Source organism: Ranitomeya variabilis, chromosome 4 (assembly GCF_051348905.1).
Source record: "Ranitomeya variabilis isolate aRanVar5 chromosome 4, aRanVar5.hap1, whole genome shotgun sequence".
NCBI lineage: Eukaryota > Metazoa > Chordata > Amphibia > Anura > Dendrobatidae > Ranitomeya > Ranitomeya variabilis.
In genome coordinates this window covers 23934058-23951255 of record NC_135235.1, presented here as the reverse complement: position 1 = coordinate 23951255, position 17198 = coordinate 23934058, and the positions used below count along the sequence as shown (strand labels likewise).

Genomic DNA, 17198 nt, shown 5'->3' with positions numbered 1-17198 from the left:
TCATCATCTATTCCCTCTGAGATTCCTGAATTCTTGTCTGACTATCGTGATGTTTTTGAAGAACCTAAGCTTGGTTCATTACCTCCGCACCGGGAGTGCGATTGTGCCATAGATTTGATTCCGGGTAGTAAATACCCTAAGGGTCGTTTATTTAATCTGTCTGTGCCTGAACATGCTGCTATGCGAGAATATATAAAGGAGTCCTTGGAAAAGGGACATATTCGTCCTTCGTCATCTCCCTTAGGAGCCGGTTTTTTCTTTGTGTCTAAGAAAGATGGCTCTTTGAGGCCGTGTATTGATTATCGGATTTTGAATAAAATCACGGTTAAATATCAATATCCGTTGCCACTGCTGACTGATTTGTTTGCTCGCATAAAGGGGGCCAAGTGGTTCTCTAAGATAGATCTCCGTGGGGCGTATAATTTGGTGCGAATTAAGCAGGGGGATGAGTGGAAAACCGCATTTAATACGCCCGAGGGCCACTTTGAGTATTTGGTGATGCCTTTTGGCCTTTCAAATGCCCCTTCAGTCTTTCAGTCCTTTATGCATGACATTTTCCGTGATTATTTGGATAAATTTATGATTGTGTATCTGGATGATATTCTGATTTTTTCGGATGACTGGGACTCTCATGTCCAGCAGGTCAGGAGGGTTTTTCAGGTTTTGCGGTCTAATTCCTTGTGTGTGAAGGGTTCTAAGTGCGTTTTTGGGGTGCCAAAGATTTCCTTCTTGGGATACATTTTTTCCCCCTCTTCCATCGAGATGGATCCTGTCAAGGTTCAGGCTATTTGTGATTGGACGCAACCCTCTTCTCTTAAGAGTCTTCAGAAATTTTTGGGCTTTGCTAACTTTTATCGTTGATTTATTGCTGGTTTTTCTGATGTTGTTAAACCATTGACTGATTTGACTAAGAAGGGTGCTGATGTTGCTGATTGGTCCCCTGCTGCTGTGGAGGCCTTTCGGGAGCTTAAGCGCCGCTTTTCTTCCGCCCCTGTGTTGCGTCAGCCTGATGTTGCTCTTCCTTTTCAGGTTGAGGTCGACGCTTCTGAAATCGGAGCTGGGGCGGTTTTGTCGCAGAGAAGTTCCGACTGCTCCGTGATGAAACCTTGTGCTTTTTTTTCTCGTAAATTTTCGCCCGCCGAGCGGAATTATGATATTGGGAATCGGGAGCTTTTGGCCATGAAGTGGGCTTTTGAGGAGTGGCGTCATTGGCTTGAGGGGGCTAGACATCAGGTGGTGGTATTGACCGACCACAAAAATTTAATTTATCTTGAGTCCGCCAGACGCCTGAATCCTAGACAGGCGCGCTGGTCGTTGTTTTTCTCTCGGTTTAATTTTGTGGTGTCATACCTACCGGGTTCTAAGAATGTTAAGGTGGATGCCCTTTCTAGGAGTTTTGAGCCTGACTCCCCTGGTAATTCTGAACCTACAGGTATCCTTAAGGATGGAGTGATATTGTCTGCCGTTTCTCCAGACCTGCGGCGGGCCTTGCAGGAGTTTCAGGCGGATAGACCTGATCGTTGCCCACCTGGTAGACTGTTTGTTCCTGATGATTGGACCAGTAAAGTCATTTCTGAGGTTCATTCTTCTGCGTTGGCAGGTCATCCTGGAATCTTTGGTACCAGGGATTTGGTGGCAAGGTCCTTCTGGTGGCCTTCCCTGTCACGAGATGTACGAGGCTTTGTGCAGTCTTGTGACGTTTGTGCTCGGGCCAAGCCTTGTTGTTCTCGGGCTAGTGGATTGTTGTTGCCCTTGCCTATCCCGAAGAGGCCTTGGACGCACATCTCGATGGATTTTATTTCAGATCTTCCTGTTTCTCAGAAGATGTCTGTCATCTGGGTGGTGTGCGACCGTTTCTCTAAGATGGTCCATTTGGTTCCCCTGCCTAAGTTGCCCTCTTCTTCCGAGTTGGTTCCTCTGTTTTTTCAAAATGTGGTTCGTTTGCATGGTATTCCGGAGAATATCGTTTCTGACAGAGGAACCCAATTCGTGTCTAGATTTTGGCGGGCATTCTGTGCTAGGATGGGCATAGATTTGTCTTTCTCGTCTGCTTTCCATCCTCAGACTAATGGCCAGACCGAGCGGACGAATCAGACCTTGGAGACATATTTGAGGTGTTTTGTGTCTGCAGATCAGGATGATTGGGTTGCTTTTTTGCCTTTAGCGGAGTTTGCCCTCAATAATCGGGCCAGCTCTGCCACCTTGGTGTCTCCTTTTTTCTGTAATTCGGGGTTTCATCTTCGATTTTCCTCCGGTCAGGAGGAATCTTCGGATTGTCCTGGAGTGGATGCTGTGGTGGAGAGGTTGCATCAGATTTGGGGGCAGGTAGTGGACAATTTGAAGTTGTCCCAGGAGAAGACTCAGCTTTTTGCCAACCGCCGGCGTCGGGTTGGTCCTCGGCTTTGTGTCGGGGACTTGGTGTGGTTGTCTTCTCGTTTTGTCCCTATGAGGGTTTCTTCTCCTAAGTTTAAGCCTCGGTTCATCGGCCCGTACAAGATATTGGAGATTCTTAACCCTGTGTCTAGTGTTGAGCATTCCGATGCTGCAAGTATCGGGTATCGGCCGATACTTGCTGTATCGGAATTTCCGATACCGAGATCCGATATTTTTGTAATATCGGATATCGGTATCGAAACAACATTAATGTAAAAAGGTGTAAAAGAAAGAATTAAAATAAAAAAAATCGCTATACTCACCTGTCCGACGCAGCCGGGACCTCGGCGATTGTAAGCGGCAGCGTTGTTTCTTTAAAATTCGCGCTTTTACTTGCTTACGTGAATTCCCGGCTTCTGATTGGTCAGGGCGGCCATGTTGCCGGGACTCGGACCAATCACAGCAAGCCGTGACGAAATTACGTCACGGCTTGCTGTGATTGGTCCGCGTCCCGGCAACATGGCCGCCATTAACCAATCACAAGCCGTGACGTCACGGGAGGCTGGACACGCGCTTATTTTGAAAAGCGCGCGTGTCCAGCCTCCCGTGACGTCACGGCTTGTGATTGGTCACGGCGCCATATTGCCGGGATGCGGACCAATCACAGCAAGCCGTGACGAAATTACGTCACGGCTTGCTGTGATTGGTCCGCGTCCCAGGAACATGGCCGCCATTAACCAATCACAAGCCGTGACGTCACGGGAGGCTGGACACGCGCTTATTTTGAAAAGCGCGCGTGTCCAGCCTCCCGTGACGTCACGGCTTGTGATTGGTCACGGCGCCATATTGCCGGGATGCGGACCAATCACAGCAAGCCGTGACGAAATTACGTCACGGCTTGCTGTGATTGGTCCGCGTCCCAGGAACATGGCCGCCATTAACCAATCACAAGCCGTGACGTCACGGGAGGCTGGACACGCGCTTATTTTGAAAAGCGCGCGTGTCCAGCCTCCCGTGACGTCACGGCTTGTGATTGGTCACGGCGCCATATTGCCGGGACGCGGACCAATCACAGCAAGCCGTGACGTAATTTCGTCACGGCTTGCTGTGATTGGTCCGAGTCCCGGCAACATGGCCGCCCTGACCAATCAGAAGCCGGGAATTCACGTAAGCAAGTAAAAGCGCGAATTTTAAAGAAACAACGCTGCCGCTTACAATCGCCGAGGTCCCGGCTGCGTCGGACAGGTGAGTATAGCGATATTTTTTATTTTAATTCTTTATTTTACACATTTATATGGTTCCCAGGGCCTGAAGGAGAGTTTCCTCTCCTTCAGACCCTGGGAACCATCAGGAATACCGTCCGATACCTGAGTCCCATTGACTTGTATTGGTATCGGGTATCGGTATCGGATTGGATCCGATATTTTGCCGGTATCGGCCGATACTTTCCGATACCGATACTTTCAAGTATCGGACGGTATCGCTCAACACTACCTGTGTCCTTCCGTTTGGACCTCCCTGCATCTTTTTCTATTCATAATGTTTTTCATCGGTCATTATTGCGCAGGTATGAGGTACCGGTTGTGCCTTCCGTTGAGCCTCCTGCTCCGGTGTTGGTTGAGGGCGAGTTGGAGTACGTTGTGGAAAAAATCTTGGACTCCCGTATTTCCAGACGGAAACTCCAGTATCTGGTCAAATGGAAGGGATACGGTCAGGAGGATAATTCTTGGGTGACTGCCTCTGATGTTCATGCCTCCGATCTGGTCCGTGCCTTTCATAGGGCTCATCCTGATCGCCCTGGTGGTTCTGGTGAGGGTTCGGTGCCCCCTCCTTGAGGGGGGGGTACTGTTGTGAAATTGGATTTTGGGCTCCCCCGGTGGCCACTGGTGGAATTGAACTTGTGTGCATCATCCCCTCTGTTCACCTGTTCCCATCAGGATGTGGGAGTCGCTATTTAACCTTGCTCCTCTGTCACTTCCATGCCGGTCAACATTGTAATCAGAAGCCTTTCTGTGCATGTTCCTGCTTCTAGACAACTCCCAGCTAAGTGGACTTTTGTCCTTGTTTGTTTTTTGCATTTTGTTCCAGTTCACAGCTGCAGTTTCGTTTCTGTGTCTGGAAAGCTCTTGTGATCTGAAATTGCCACTCTGATGTTATGAGTTAATACTAGAGTCTTAAAGTAATTTCAGGATGTGCTTTGATAGGGTTTTTAGCTGACCATGAAAGTGCCCTTTCTGTCTTCCTGCTATCTAGTAAGCGGACCTCGATTTTGCTAAACCTATTTTCATACTACGTTTGTCATTTTCATCTAAAATCACCGCCAATATATGTGGGGGCCTCTGTCTGCCTTTCGGGGAAATTTCTCTAGAGGTGAGCCAGGACTGTATTTTCCTCTGCCAGGATTAGTTAGTCCTCCGGCCGGCGCTGGGCGTCTAGGGATAAAACGCAGGCTACGCTACCCGGCTACTGTTAGTTGTGCGGCAGGTTTAGTTCATGGTCAGTTTGGTTTCCATCCTTCCAAGAGCTAGTTCGTATGTTTGCTGGGCTATGTTCTCTTGCCATTGAGAACCATAACAGTTCTCCCACTGTCCCTAAACTAAATCTCTTAGCATCATCTGAGAATGGGGGTTTTTGTCTACTCTCTTGAAAGAAATATACTTCGGGATCTCCCCTGGATCAGTACCATCGTACTCTGGTGGGTCTACTTCTTGATTGAGGAAGGTGCCAATCGGAGTTGCTTTCACTAACTACCTAGGCCTGCCCAGGTGTACTTATACGTCCATCATATGGTCATTATTTGTCTGTAAAATGAGAAGGGTTGGTTCTCAGGGTCAGCCAATTGTTTTTGCGTAGCTAGCTAGTCAGTGGGCCTCCAGGGATAATACTCCTGTATCTGTCTTACCCTACCTGATGTGGTTGGTTCTCTGGTGGTGGGGGCGACATGACATGCTGGTCTACAGCTCCTTCCCAAAAGGATTACTGTCAGCCTACTCCCAAAAGTTAATGTCTCCAGTATCCACCAACCACAATCCTGTGTCAGCTTCTTATATCACTGCATGTGATCTTGTCTGGACAGGATTCAGTGTAATTCTCTTAGGTCGGGTTGCAGCACTGGTCATACAAGTGTTAGGGCCCAAATCCTCAACTATACCCTAAAAGGCATCACAGCTATAATTAACAAATCTTTGTTCACTGTAATATATACATACATATATATATTTGATCCATTCAACATTTTTTATTAATCTGCACCTGTGGGATTATAGAAGCAATGCCGGCATAAATCTGGTTCTGGGCTTTAAACTGGTCAGGTACCCCCCTTGGCACTCCAATGGCATCAATATATACTAGTGGATCTTCTTCATAACTCATGTGGAGCTGATCGAGACTTCTCCTCTTTCTGGTAGGTTCATCAGGTATCTTTGGTGTACATATATTGTGTATGTTTAATTAGCAAATCAGTATCTAGAGAACTGTTCTCTTTGCAGAAACTTGTCTTGAAGATCCCTACTGGTGTACCTGTGGTGTCGTGGGAATTATAGCAGGTGTAATTGTCAGCTAATACGATTACTTCTCCTGGAACCTTTAGTTTGGGTTTCTCATGAATTAGTAGGACATAATCTGGACAATCAGTGGGCTTCAGACCTTTCAAACGATTCATGACACAGGCAGTGGTGTTGACATCAGGGAAAAGCAATGCATGTGTGTATAGATGTGTATTCGCAGCAGCACAAGCAATACATCCTACAGAGATATTCTGGACTCTTACATTGTATCTCACCCATTCTAACCATAGGTTTTTCCTTGGGGCTGTTTGTGTTTCTATGGAGAAAACCTCTTGCCAACTGAGACCTGGAATGGGGATTACTTCATTAACTATATTTTGCAAACGCTCACCTGGGCCTGTTTTAGGTGTACTGGTAACAGGGGCCTTGGTTGGTCTGAAACTAATATCCTGGAGCTGTATATGGCCTAAATTCCCATGGTATCCACTACTAAATACATAATTATAATGCCTTCCCAGTACAAATGTCTGCAGATCAGCAGATTGGGAGTTTTCAAGATTCAGGAGAAGGGGGTAACAATTTTTACCCCATTTACAGCCCCTAAGTGGTTGCAGAAGGGCTGTTAGATGCATTCTCTCACGAAGACTCCTACCCGTCCCATCCTTAGGGAACATGGCTTCACTAGGTTTATATCCCCAATCATCTCCAGGCAGCATCTGACCAATAATAACAGTTATTGTTGTCATTTCTGGTAACACACATATAAAACTGGATGATCTCCTCTACCACCCGTTCAGTCTCGGGACACTTGACTACATCACAGAAATCAAATCGCCAGATATTTACCGGGGCTGTCAGGTTTATCCAGAATATAGTGGGACCAGAATTCTTATTTACAATAGGGGCCGAAGAGGTAGGGGCAAGGATGGCCCTCAGTTCCAGGATCAAAAACAACAGCAACATTTCCCTTCAGTCACTTCTGTGACTAAACACTGGTTCGGTCTCTTTTACAGTGTGAAGCGTGAATACAGGTGCTCTTTCCTTCAAGTTTTACTGCAGTGGGGGTGACCAGGATCACCGTGTGAAGTCCTTCAAATCTTGTCTGGAGACAATCTCTGCACACAAACTTTTTCACATACACCAGGTCTCCTGGCACAAAGGGATGGTGTCCAGGAACCTTGTCTGGGTCTGGAAGAGAACTGAAAACAGTTAAATGCACTTTGGCAAGGTGTCCATGTAAGGCCTGCACATAGCTAGTCAAGTCCTGGTACTTGAGCTGCAACTGTTGTGGAAAGAAACATTCAAGATTGGGGCTCCTGCCAAACAGAATCTCATACGGTGACAGTCCTATCTTCCTGTTTGGGGTATATCTTACTGAAAACAAAGCTAGAGGGAGACATTCTGTCCATGGTTTACCGGTCTCTGTCATTGCCTTCTGGATTTTAAGCTTAAAAATTCCATTTAGTCTCTCCACTCTTCCACTACTCTGCGGATGGAGTATGCAATGCTTGACTTACCCCCAGTGCTGCCATTACCTCTGACATGATCTCTCCAGTAAAATGGGAACCCCGATCGCTTTCAATGACTTCAGGAACTCCATACCTGCATATGATCTCAGCCATCAGTTTCTTCGCCGTTGTCTTAGCCGTAGCTTTGGCAACTGGGTAGGCTTCTGGCCTACCTGAAAATAAATCAATGCAGACCAACACATACTCATACGTCCCTACCCTGGGTAACTGAATATAATCAATCTGCAGTCTCTGGAATTGGTTAAAGGGCCGGGGAGTGTGCTTGGATGGGGTTTTCACTGTCCTACTCTGATTATGTGTGGCACATATCATGCAGCTCTGTACCTGCCTTTCTGCGCAGGTGGAAAACTCGGGGGCAATCCATTGTTTCTGTAGGGTGTCACACATGGCCGTCTTCGAGTGGTGCACATTCCCGTGCAGAACCTGTGCCATCATTGGGTACAGTACCTGTGGTAGGCAGACCTTTTCACCCCTCCCCCATAGCCCAGTGACGGTATCAGAGCAAGCCCCTGTCTTTTGCCACCTATTTTTCTCCTCCTTACTTGCCTGTTCTTGTAACTGGGCTAAGATGTCTTTCAACACAAGTGGAGATGGTGGGGTGTCTAGGTGATGTACTTGAGAGGCTACAGGAGTGCTTGCTGCTTTCTTGGCAGCCTGGTCTGCCAGTGCGTTACCCTTTTGTCCGTCCATCAGTGCCTTTGGTATGTGCCTTTACCTTTATAATGCCTGCTTGGGTGGGAAGCTGTAGTGCATTCATAAGTTGCTGGACTGCCTCAGCACGTTTAAAGGGGTGGCCATTTGCTGTCAGAAAAGCCCTGGCTCTCCAGATAGGCCCATAACCGTGTGCAATGCCAAAAGCATATCTAGAATCAGTGTAGATATTTACAGTCTTACCTTCTGCTAGTTTGCACGCTTCTGTAAGCGCCTTGAGCTTCTGCTTCTTGTGCAGACATATGAGCTGGCATTGACTCTGCCTTGATTACCTCATGTTCTGAGACCACAGCATATCTGGTACAGAAGCGTCCTTGGTCATCTTGGTGACGGGATCCATCTACAAAAAGCTCAAAATCAGCATTAGAATAGGCACACTAGAGACCAGCCGTTTCCTGAGACATCAATTCTAGACAATCATGTGGTTTGGAAACCTAATCTTGTTCCTCTGGATCCATTCTAGAAAGAAAAAGAGTGTCCTTGCTCATGTCACCTACTCCTCCCCCCTTTGGATCCATAGGAACTAGGAGAAGAGTAACGGGGTTTAGGACAGTGCACCTTTTCAAAGTCACATTAGTAGGCATGAGAATAGCACACCGAAGTCGCAGCTGTCTGGTCATGGACATGTGGCTAGATTATACTTGGTTAAGGATACTATATACATCGTGTGGGGTGTGGACCATCAGTGGGTGATCCAAAACAATCTCTGAAGACTTGTGTAGCAACAGCTGGACAGACAACACGGCCCGAACACAGAAGGGGCTTCCTCTTGCCACCGTATCCAGGCGGCCACTATAATAAGCAACAGGTCTCTGTTTGTCTCCATGAAGCTGAGTCAGCACACCTGTAGCATGTCCTGCATAGGTGAGCTCTGTCTGCAATACTGTACGGCAGTGCTCGGGTGTCTTGCAATCATATACGGGGCCTGCAATGTGTAACACTATATCACAGGGCAAATTCCCTCTTTGGGTGGACATAGCGTCTCCTGGATGCAAGGGGCCATGAGCGGCAAGGTAGGCCTGACACTCTTGGGCTATAACTGGGCTTCCTTTTTCTAGCTATCTGTTGAGCCAAACAACCTCTATGTGACAGGGTAGAGTTAGCTGGGTTCACTATGGCTCCTACCTGGTGGGTAATTATGTCCCCATACCCCTACTGAGAAAAGAACCTGGGAGCCCTGAGGTGTAATGTAGTAGCGTGAATGACAGGGGAACCAACTTCAGGTTCTTGGAGAGTCTGGCCTTGTAAGTGTGAAGGTTTCACTGGAAGAGGAGATCTAGAGGCCTTTCCGGGCTGGGAGGTCTGGCATTTACACCGATTAAAGCAAGCTCTTGGTCTGAAAATTGACATGGGGCTAGGGAGGGAGTTAGATTCCTATACAGGGTTAAAGGCGTATTGGAGTGTGAAGCTGGACTCACATGTACGATAGGAGGGGGCAGAAGCTGGAGTCTGTTACATGGAGATAAGAACCACTGACCTCGCAGCTGCAGCGGTGGGGGCCAGTGAGCGAGCAAGAATTATTACAGCTAGTAATTTAACCCTTATCTTTCCTGCTAAGCTAAATTCTTTTGAAAACCTTTTACTATTTGCAATGCATCATCCGGAGTGGAAATCTCAATATCGGGTCTACTACAAAAAAAGTATGAATGGGCTTTTTGTTACAGTGAGAATCCCAGATCTTCAAACACTACCATAAGACGCCCATAGAACTTCTCGGCAATCCAGGATATATATTGCTGTAAGGGGCACAGGGTTTACAGTCGGGAGTAGAGGCTTAATTTCCTGGGGAGGGACCATATTATCCAGCAGGGAGACCCCCCCCTATCCCAAATTTTTAATTGCTTGCTTTACTCAACTCTTTTACCAATCTTTCAATTACACTGATACAAATTTCCTTATAAAACCAGGCACTATATTTCACTTTCAAATTCCAGATTATAATATTTCTTCATACTTCAAAACAATGTTGTCGCTTTAAACCAGACACAGATCTACCAGAGAAAATACAGCGAACACCGTTACAGTATGTGCTCTCTCCATTCCAAGGACACAGAGATAAGAGAGATCACAGCATTCCTCTACACAGAGAAAAGAGACTACTAGAAACAGCACAGAATTCCTCAGCGTACAAGGGAGAATATTGAGCCCAGTCTGCCTCGCCCCTCCCCTACACTACACAGCACTGATACAAAGCTCCGTATCCTCTACAAAGTCACAAATTACAGCAGTTTTCAGACTTAATTTCTACAAGACTTTCCTATAATCCTCCGTGGTCTGGGCGGAGCCCCAAGGACGGTCCGTACGCACACACAAGGCAGGTCTCCACCCAGGTTGGATTCTGCACAACACAAACAGGACACACCTACACTTCTGGAGATCTCTTTCCGCCGCCATTACAGGGCGCTGGCTGAGACTGCATTTTCATCATCAGTGGCACGGCGGCCATTTTACAATCTGTAAAATCACAGTTCAAAGGCATTTTATAACCAAATACGGGTTCTGTATTCTCTGATCCTTCCTCTCAACCTATTTTCATCCTTTGTTCTTTAAGCCTCGTGCAACTCGCAGATAAGCTTCTTGACTGTCTCTTGCCCTCCCGTGACCATTGTCTTGACTTCCACGACATCCTCATCTAACTTGTGGGGCACGGACTTCTTTTGCTTTAAGATACGCAGCATGACTCACAGAATACTATGCCCTGCTATAGCTCAGGATCGCTGGCAGCGATCTTCAACGCTGGTGTTCTGCAATACGGAAACTCGCTCAACGTATTAGAAAAAAAAGGAGCCTCGCGCTCAATATTTTCTGTCCCTAACCTGAACACCAGCGATTAACAGACTATCCTGCCACGATATTCTAAACAGTCGGGAGGCAGTCTCCTAGTGAGAGCCCTCCACAGAAATACAGGTGGTCCCTGCTCGGGACGTCTTAATTACCTAGCTGGTACAATATCACAGAGGCTGCGTCCCCTATCCCTTCTCTAAGCCGCCCCACAATCTACAACTAGCTCAATCTTTCACTCCACTTCACTACTGGACAATAGTCACGGGTAAGGTGGTTGAACGGAGTACAATGACCGGTGGAGGAGGTATGGTGTACAGAGGTCGCACAGGATGTGACGTCTCTCAGTTGCTGGTTCAGAGCGTGGCACAGGATCACATTCGATCTCACCACTCGACCGTTCACCTCCCCAGACCCAAAGAGAGACCACAGACAAACCAATAACGGCTGAGACACTAGCAAGTGTGACACATACAGTGTATATGATCGCCACTTACCGTGTAAGGAGGGTGATCAGTCCTCGAGGTCAGCCACTACGGGTATCATCCACAGACATCCAGGCATGGGTCCAGGGGGTCTCGGATCGCTGGCCACGCCCCACGTTGGGCGCCAAAATTGTCGGGGTCGTAAAACGACAATTAAATCCTCATTCACCAGTCATTCCAAATTAAACTATAAGCATGAGCCGAGCATTTGGTACCGGGTAAGAATGACTCAGACAAGGTGCTGATTCAATCTCAATTGAATGCCCGTGCATCTACTCATGTCTGCAACGGTCACAACAACTGGCTTTATTCTAAAATACACAATACTATATTGAGTGTTAGGGGAAGGCGTGCATTAGGCGGGGTCTAAGCTAGCATCCAGTCTTTCTGATTTGTTCTAACATCTTCTGGTGGATCCTCCTTTTCTTCACATTCCTGAGTTTCGATTCTGAAGAAATGAAAGTTAACTCTTCGAATACTAACCTGAAACGAAACTGAACTCTGGCGGCCATCTTTAAATACAATTACATTTGCTTTAGCAGGGGAAAACTTATTGTTTCACAGTATATGATATATAAAAGTACAAAGGTATATAAGAAAGTATATTTTCACCTTGACACTGTATTATACTCCAGAGCTGCACTTACTATTCTGCTGGTGCAGTCACTGTGTACATACATTACATTACTGATCCTGAGTTACAACCTGTATTATACTCCAGAGCTGCACTTACTATTCTGCTGGTGCAGTCACTGTGTACATACATTACTGATCCTGAGTTACATCCTGTATTATACCCCAGAGCTGCACTCACTATTTTGCTGGTGCAGTCACTGTGTACATACATTACATTACTGATCCTGAGTTACATCCTGTATTATACCCCAGAGCTGCACTCACTATTCTGCTGGTGCAGTCACTGTGTACATACATTAGATTACTGATCCTGAGTTACATCCTGTATTATACCCCAGAGCTGCACTTACTATTCTGCTGGTGCAGTCACTGTGTACATACATTACATTACTGATCCTGAGTTACATCCTGTATTATACTCCAGAGCTGCACTCACTACTCTGCTGGAGCAGTCACTGTGTACATACATTACATTACTGATCCTGAGTTACATCCTGTATTATACCCCAGAGCTGCACTTACTATTCTGCTGGTGCAGTCACTGTGTACATACATTACATTACTGATCCTGAGTTACATCCTTTATTATACCCCAGAGCTGCACTCACTATTTTGCTGGTGCAGTCACTGTGTACATACATTACATTACTGATCCTGAGTTACATCCTGCATTATACCCCAGAGCTGCACTCAATATTCTGCTGGTGCAGTCACTGTGTACATACATTACATTACTGATCCTGAGTTACATCCTGTATTATACCCCAGAGCTGCACTTACTATTCTGCTGGTGCAGTCACTGTGTACATACATTACATTACTGATCCTGAGTTACATCCTGTATTATACTCCAGAGCTGCACTCACTATTCTGCTGGTGCAGTCACTGTGTACATACATTACATTACTGATCCTGAGTTACATCCTGTATTATACCCCAGAGCTGCACTTACTATTCTGCTGGTGCAGTCACTGTGTACATACAGTACATTACTGATCCTGAGTTACATCCTGTATTATCCTCCAGAGCTGCACTCACTATTCTGCTGGTGCAGTCACTGTGTACATACATTACATTACTGATCCTGAGTTACATCCTGTATTATCCTCCAGAGCTGCACTCACTATTCTGCTGGTGCAGTCACTGTGTACATACATTACTGATCCTGAGTTACATCCTGTATTATACCCCAGAGCTGCACTTACTATTCTGCTGGTGCAGTCACTGTGTACATACATTACATTACTGATCCTGAGTTACATCCTGTATTATACCCCAGAGCTTCACTCAATATTCTGCTGGTGCAGTCACTGTGTACATACATTACATTACTGATCCTGAGTTACATCCTGTATTATACCCCAGAGCTGCACTCACTATTCTGCTGGTGCAGTCACTGTGTACATACATTACATTACTGATCCTAAGTTACATCCTGTATTATACTCCAGAGCTGCACTCACTATTCTGCTGGTGCAGTCACTGTATACATACATTACATTACTGATCCGGAGTTACATCCTGTATTATACCCTAGAGCTGCACTCACTATTCTGTTGGTGCAGTTACTGTGTACATACATTACATTACTGATCCTGAGTTACATCCTGTATTATACTCCAGAGCTGCAATCACTATTCTGCTGGTGCAGTCACTGTGTACATACATTACATTACTGATCCTGAGTTACATCCTGTATTATACTCCAGAGCTGCACTCACTATTCTGCTGGTGCAGTCACTGTGTACATACATTACATTACTGATCCTGAGTTACATCCTGTATTATACCCCAGAGCTGCACTCACTATTCTGCTGGTGCAGTCACTGTGTACATACATTACATTACTGATCCTGAGTTACATCCGGTATTATACTCCAGAGCTGCACTCACTATTCTGCTGGAGCAGTCATTGTGTACATACATTACATTACTGATCCTGAGTTACCTCCTGTATTATACCCCAGAGCTGCACTCACTATTCTGCTGGTGCAGTCACTGTGTACATACATTACATTACTGATCCTAAGTTACATCCTGTATTTTACTCCAGAGCTGCACTCACTATTCTGCTGGTGCAGTCACTGTATACATACATTACATTACTGATCCGGAGTTACATCCTGTATTATACCCTAGAGCTGCACTCACTATTCTGCTGGTGCAGTCACTGTGTACATACATTACATTACTGATCCTGAGTTACATCCTGTATTATACTCCAGAGCTGCACTCACTATTCTGTTGGTGCAGTTACTGTGTACATACATTACATTACTGATCCTGAGTTACATCCTGTATTATACCCCAGAGCTGCACTCACTATTCTGCTGGTGCAGTCACTGTGTACATACATTACATTACTGATCCTGAGTTACAGCCTGTATTATACTCCAGAGCTGCACTCACTATTCTGCTGGTGCAGTCACTGTGCACATACATTACATTACTGATCCTGAGTTACAGCCTGTATTATACTCCAGAGCTGCACTCACTATTCTGCTGGTGCAGTCACTGTGTACATACATTACATTACTGATCCTGAGTTACATCCTGTATTATACCCCAGAGCTGCACTCACTATTCTGCTGATGCAGTCACTTTGTACATACATTACATTACTGGTCCTGTACTGATCGTGAATTACATCTTATATTATAGTCTATTACTGTATTTTGTTTTAAATCATTTTGCTCCTGTATGAACTCTAGTGAAAGTTATAAAAACTTTAAAGCTAAAATTGAAGTAATGGATTTAAGTTTCTGAAGCTTTGTAGAAGAATCTGATTTATTTGTACAGCCTTAAAAGGCTCTTCCAAGAATGTGATGAAATGGCACTAGTGATATAATTAATATACAGACTGTCTTAGTCAAGTATCAGCACTGACTGCTGACTGAAGGCATACAACTCCCGAGACCTCTGTCTGAACTGAAAAGCCGGATCACACAGATCTCAGTTGACCAGAAGCAGGGCTGTTATATGTGAAGAAATATATCTTCTCCTCACCAAGCACAACAGGGTTATCTCCATTTTTAGCCTCCACAATGTTTTTTTACATTCCCATTCCTTACAGTCAGTCTCCATGTGCTGCTATAGAGATGTCAGACTGATTCAGGAGAATGAAGCTGGAGATAACTCCCGTGGACCCAGTGAATAGAAGATATATTTCTTCACATATCGCAGCCCTGCTACCGGCCGACTGAGGTCTGTGTGATCTGTCCCTTCTGTCAGTTGAGACACAAGTCTCTGGAGATGTTTGTCTCATTCTGCAGTCGGTCCTTATACGTGACTAAGACAGGCTGCAGTTTGTGGTATATCTTGGGCGCCATTTTATCACAGTCTCGGAAGAACCCCTTTATTGTTTTCTTTTTAATTTCCAATCTGTTTGTTTCCTATCTAGAATGACACTGTGAGAGTGACGGTTGTCATTGGGGACAGAGAACAATTGGAGCTAACAGATCACAACACATTCCAAAAATCTCTGTTTTTTTTGGAGGTCCTGTGCCACCCGAAGTATCCTGAAGTAATGATACCCCACGACTTCATAATTAAAGATGTAAGGACCAGATATATAAATTGTCAATTATTCAGCAGTTTTCTTTACAAGGAACCGAGGAGGTCATAGCTGCAAGGCAACACGGCCAAACACTGAGTTAAAAAAAAACCTCTGAAAATTAAGTATATGTGAAAAGGTAGACGTGATGTGTTGAGGGATACCGGAAACTAACACTTTACACCACCACCAAATCATCCCAGCTCTTCTTAGGCTGGTTTCACATTTGCGTTTTTTGCCGCTGCGTTTTAGCGCAAAAAAACGCATGCTTTTTTTCCTATATTTAACATTAAAAATGCATGCGTTTTTTTTGTATGCGTTTTGCCGCGTTTGACGACGCATGCGTCGTTTCTATGCTTGCGTTTTGTTGCAGAAATGCAACATGTAGTGATTTCTAGAGGCGTTTTTTTGCTGCAAAAGATCCTAACCCTAACCCTAACCCTACCCCTAACCCTAACCCCAACCCTAGCTATTTCTATTTATAGTGGGTTTTCTAGATGATTTTGATGATTGGCAGCTGTCACACACTTCTCAGCATGCGTTTCAAAAACGCAAACGCAGGAACAAATGCATGTAAACGCGTCAAAACGCAGCGGTTTTTTTACCGCATGAGAAAACACATGCGTCTAAAAAACACAGCGTTTGCACGCGTTTACATGCGTTTTTTTCACCACCTGCGTTTTTAAACGCAAATATGAAACTAGCCTTAAGGGGAATGTGTCAGCAGAAAATGATCTATTGTTTAACCTGATGATGACCATATATCAGAACTTTATGTCATGTGATAGCAGTGGGTGTATGAAGTGGGCTCAGAAAAAAAACCCATAAAAAAATAAATAAATGAATAAACATGTTTGGTGTCACCGTGACCTTAAAAGTCCGATCCATCAAGATATAAATTTATTTTAACCCTTTGTAAAAAGCCAAAAAGAAAAAAACTAAAGAATTGTTTCTATACTACCCATAAAAATAGATTAAATTGTATAGCAATAAAAATGTAGAGTGACAGAAAAGTAAAAAAGTTCTCAGGAGATGGCGATACAAAATATTTTTTTTCTACAAAATAATGAATTTTTTTAATCACTAAAATCTAATAACAACTCTTGTTGGTATCACTGTAACTACCCTATAGAATAACGCTACCAGATAATTTGTACCAAATAATGAACACGTTAAAAGCAAAACCCATAAAGCTGTGGGGATGTTGTATTTTTTCAGCAATTTGCTACAGTTTAATTTTTTTTCGCCATTTCGCAGTACATTTTATGGTAAAGTCAATGTCGTCTGCAAAAATACAACTTATCACACAAAAAGTAATCCCTCTCCTTCACATGTTGAAGGATACATTTTTAAAAAAAGTTATGACCCTTAGAAAAAGCTGAAGGAAAAAAAGAGGAAAACTAAAATATGTAAAATTTCAGTTTTGTTTAAAAAATTTTTTTTAATTTTTACAATATCTTTTTTTCATCTTGCGATCTATATTAAAAGTTAAAGTGTTGTAGCCTTGCAATTTTCACAAGGCCACTGGATCTTTTCTAGATGCATGCTCCCTGTCTTTCCTTGAAGGGTTTTCAGCAGTCTCATTATGAGCAGAGGTTGGGATGAAATTAGAGATGAGCATATT

General features: G+C 44.7%; 1 protein-coding gene across 1 annotated transcript in view; it reads left to right on the top strand.

Annotated features, from left to right (window-relative positions):
• Positions 1-17198, top strand: part of LOC143768340 (putative DBH-like monooxygenase protein 2) — a 72936-nt gene that overhangs the window by 27032 nt on the left and 28706 nt on the right. The window contains exon 3 of the mRNA XM_077257022.1: positions 15422-15577. Within this exon, the coding sequence (XP_077113137.1) occupies positions 15422-15577 (156 nt within the window). The remainder of the gene's footprint in view (positions 1-15421; positions 15578-17198) is intronic.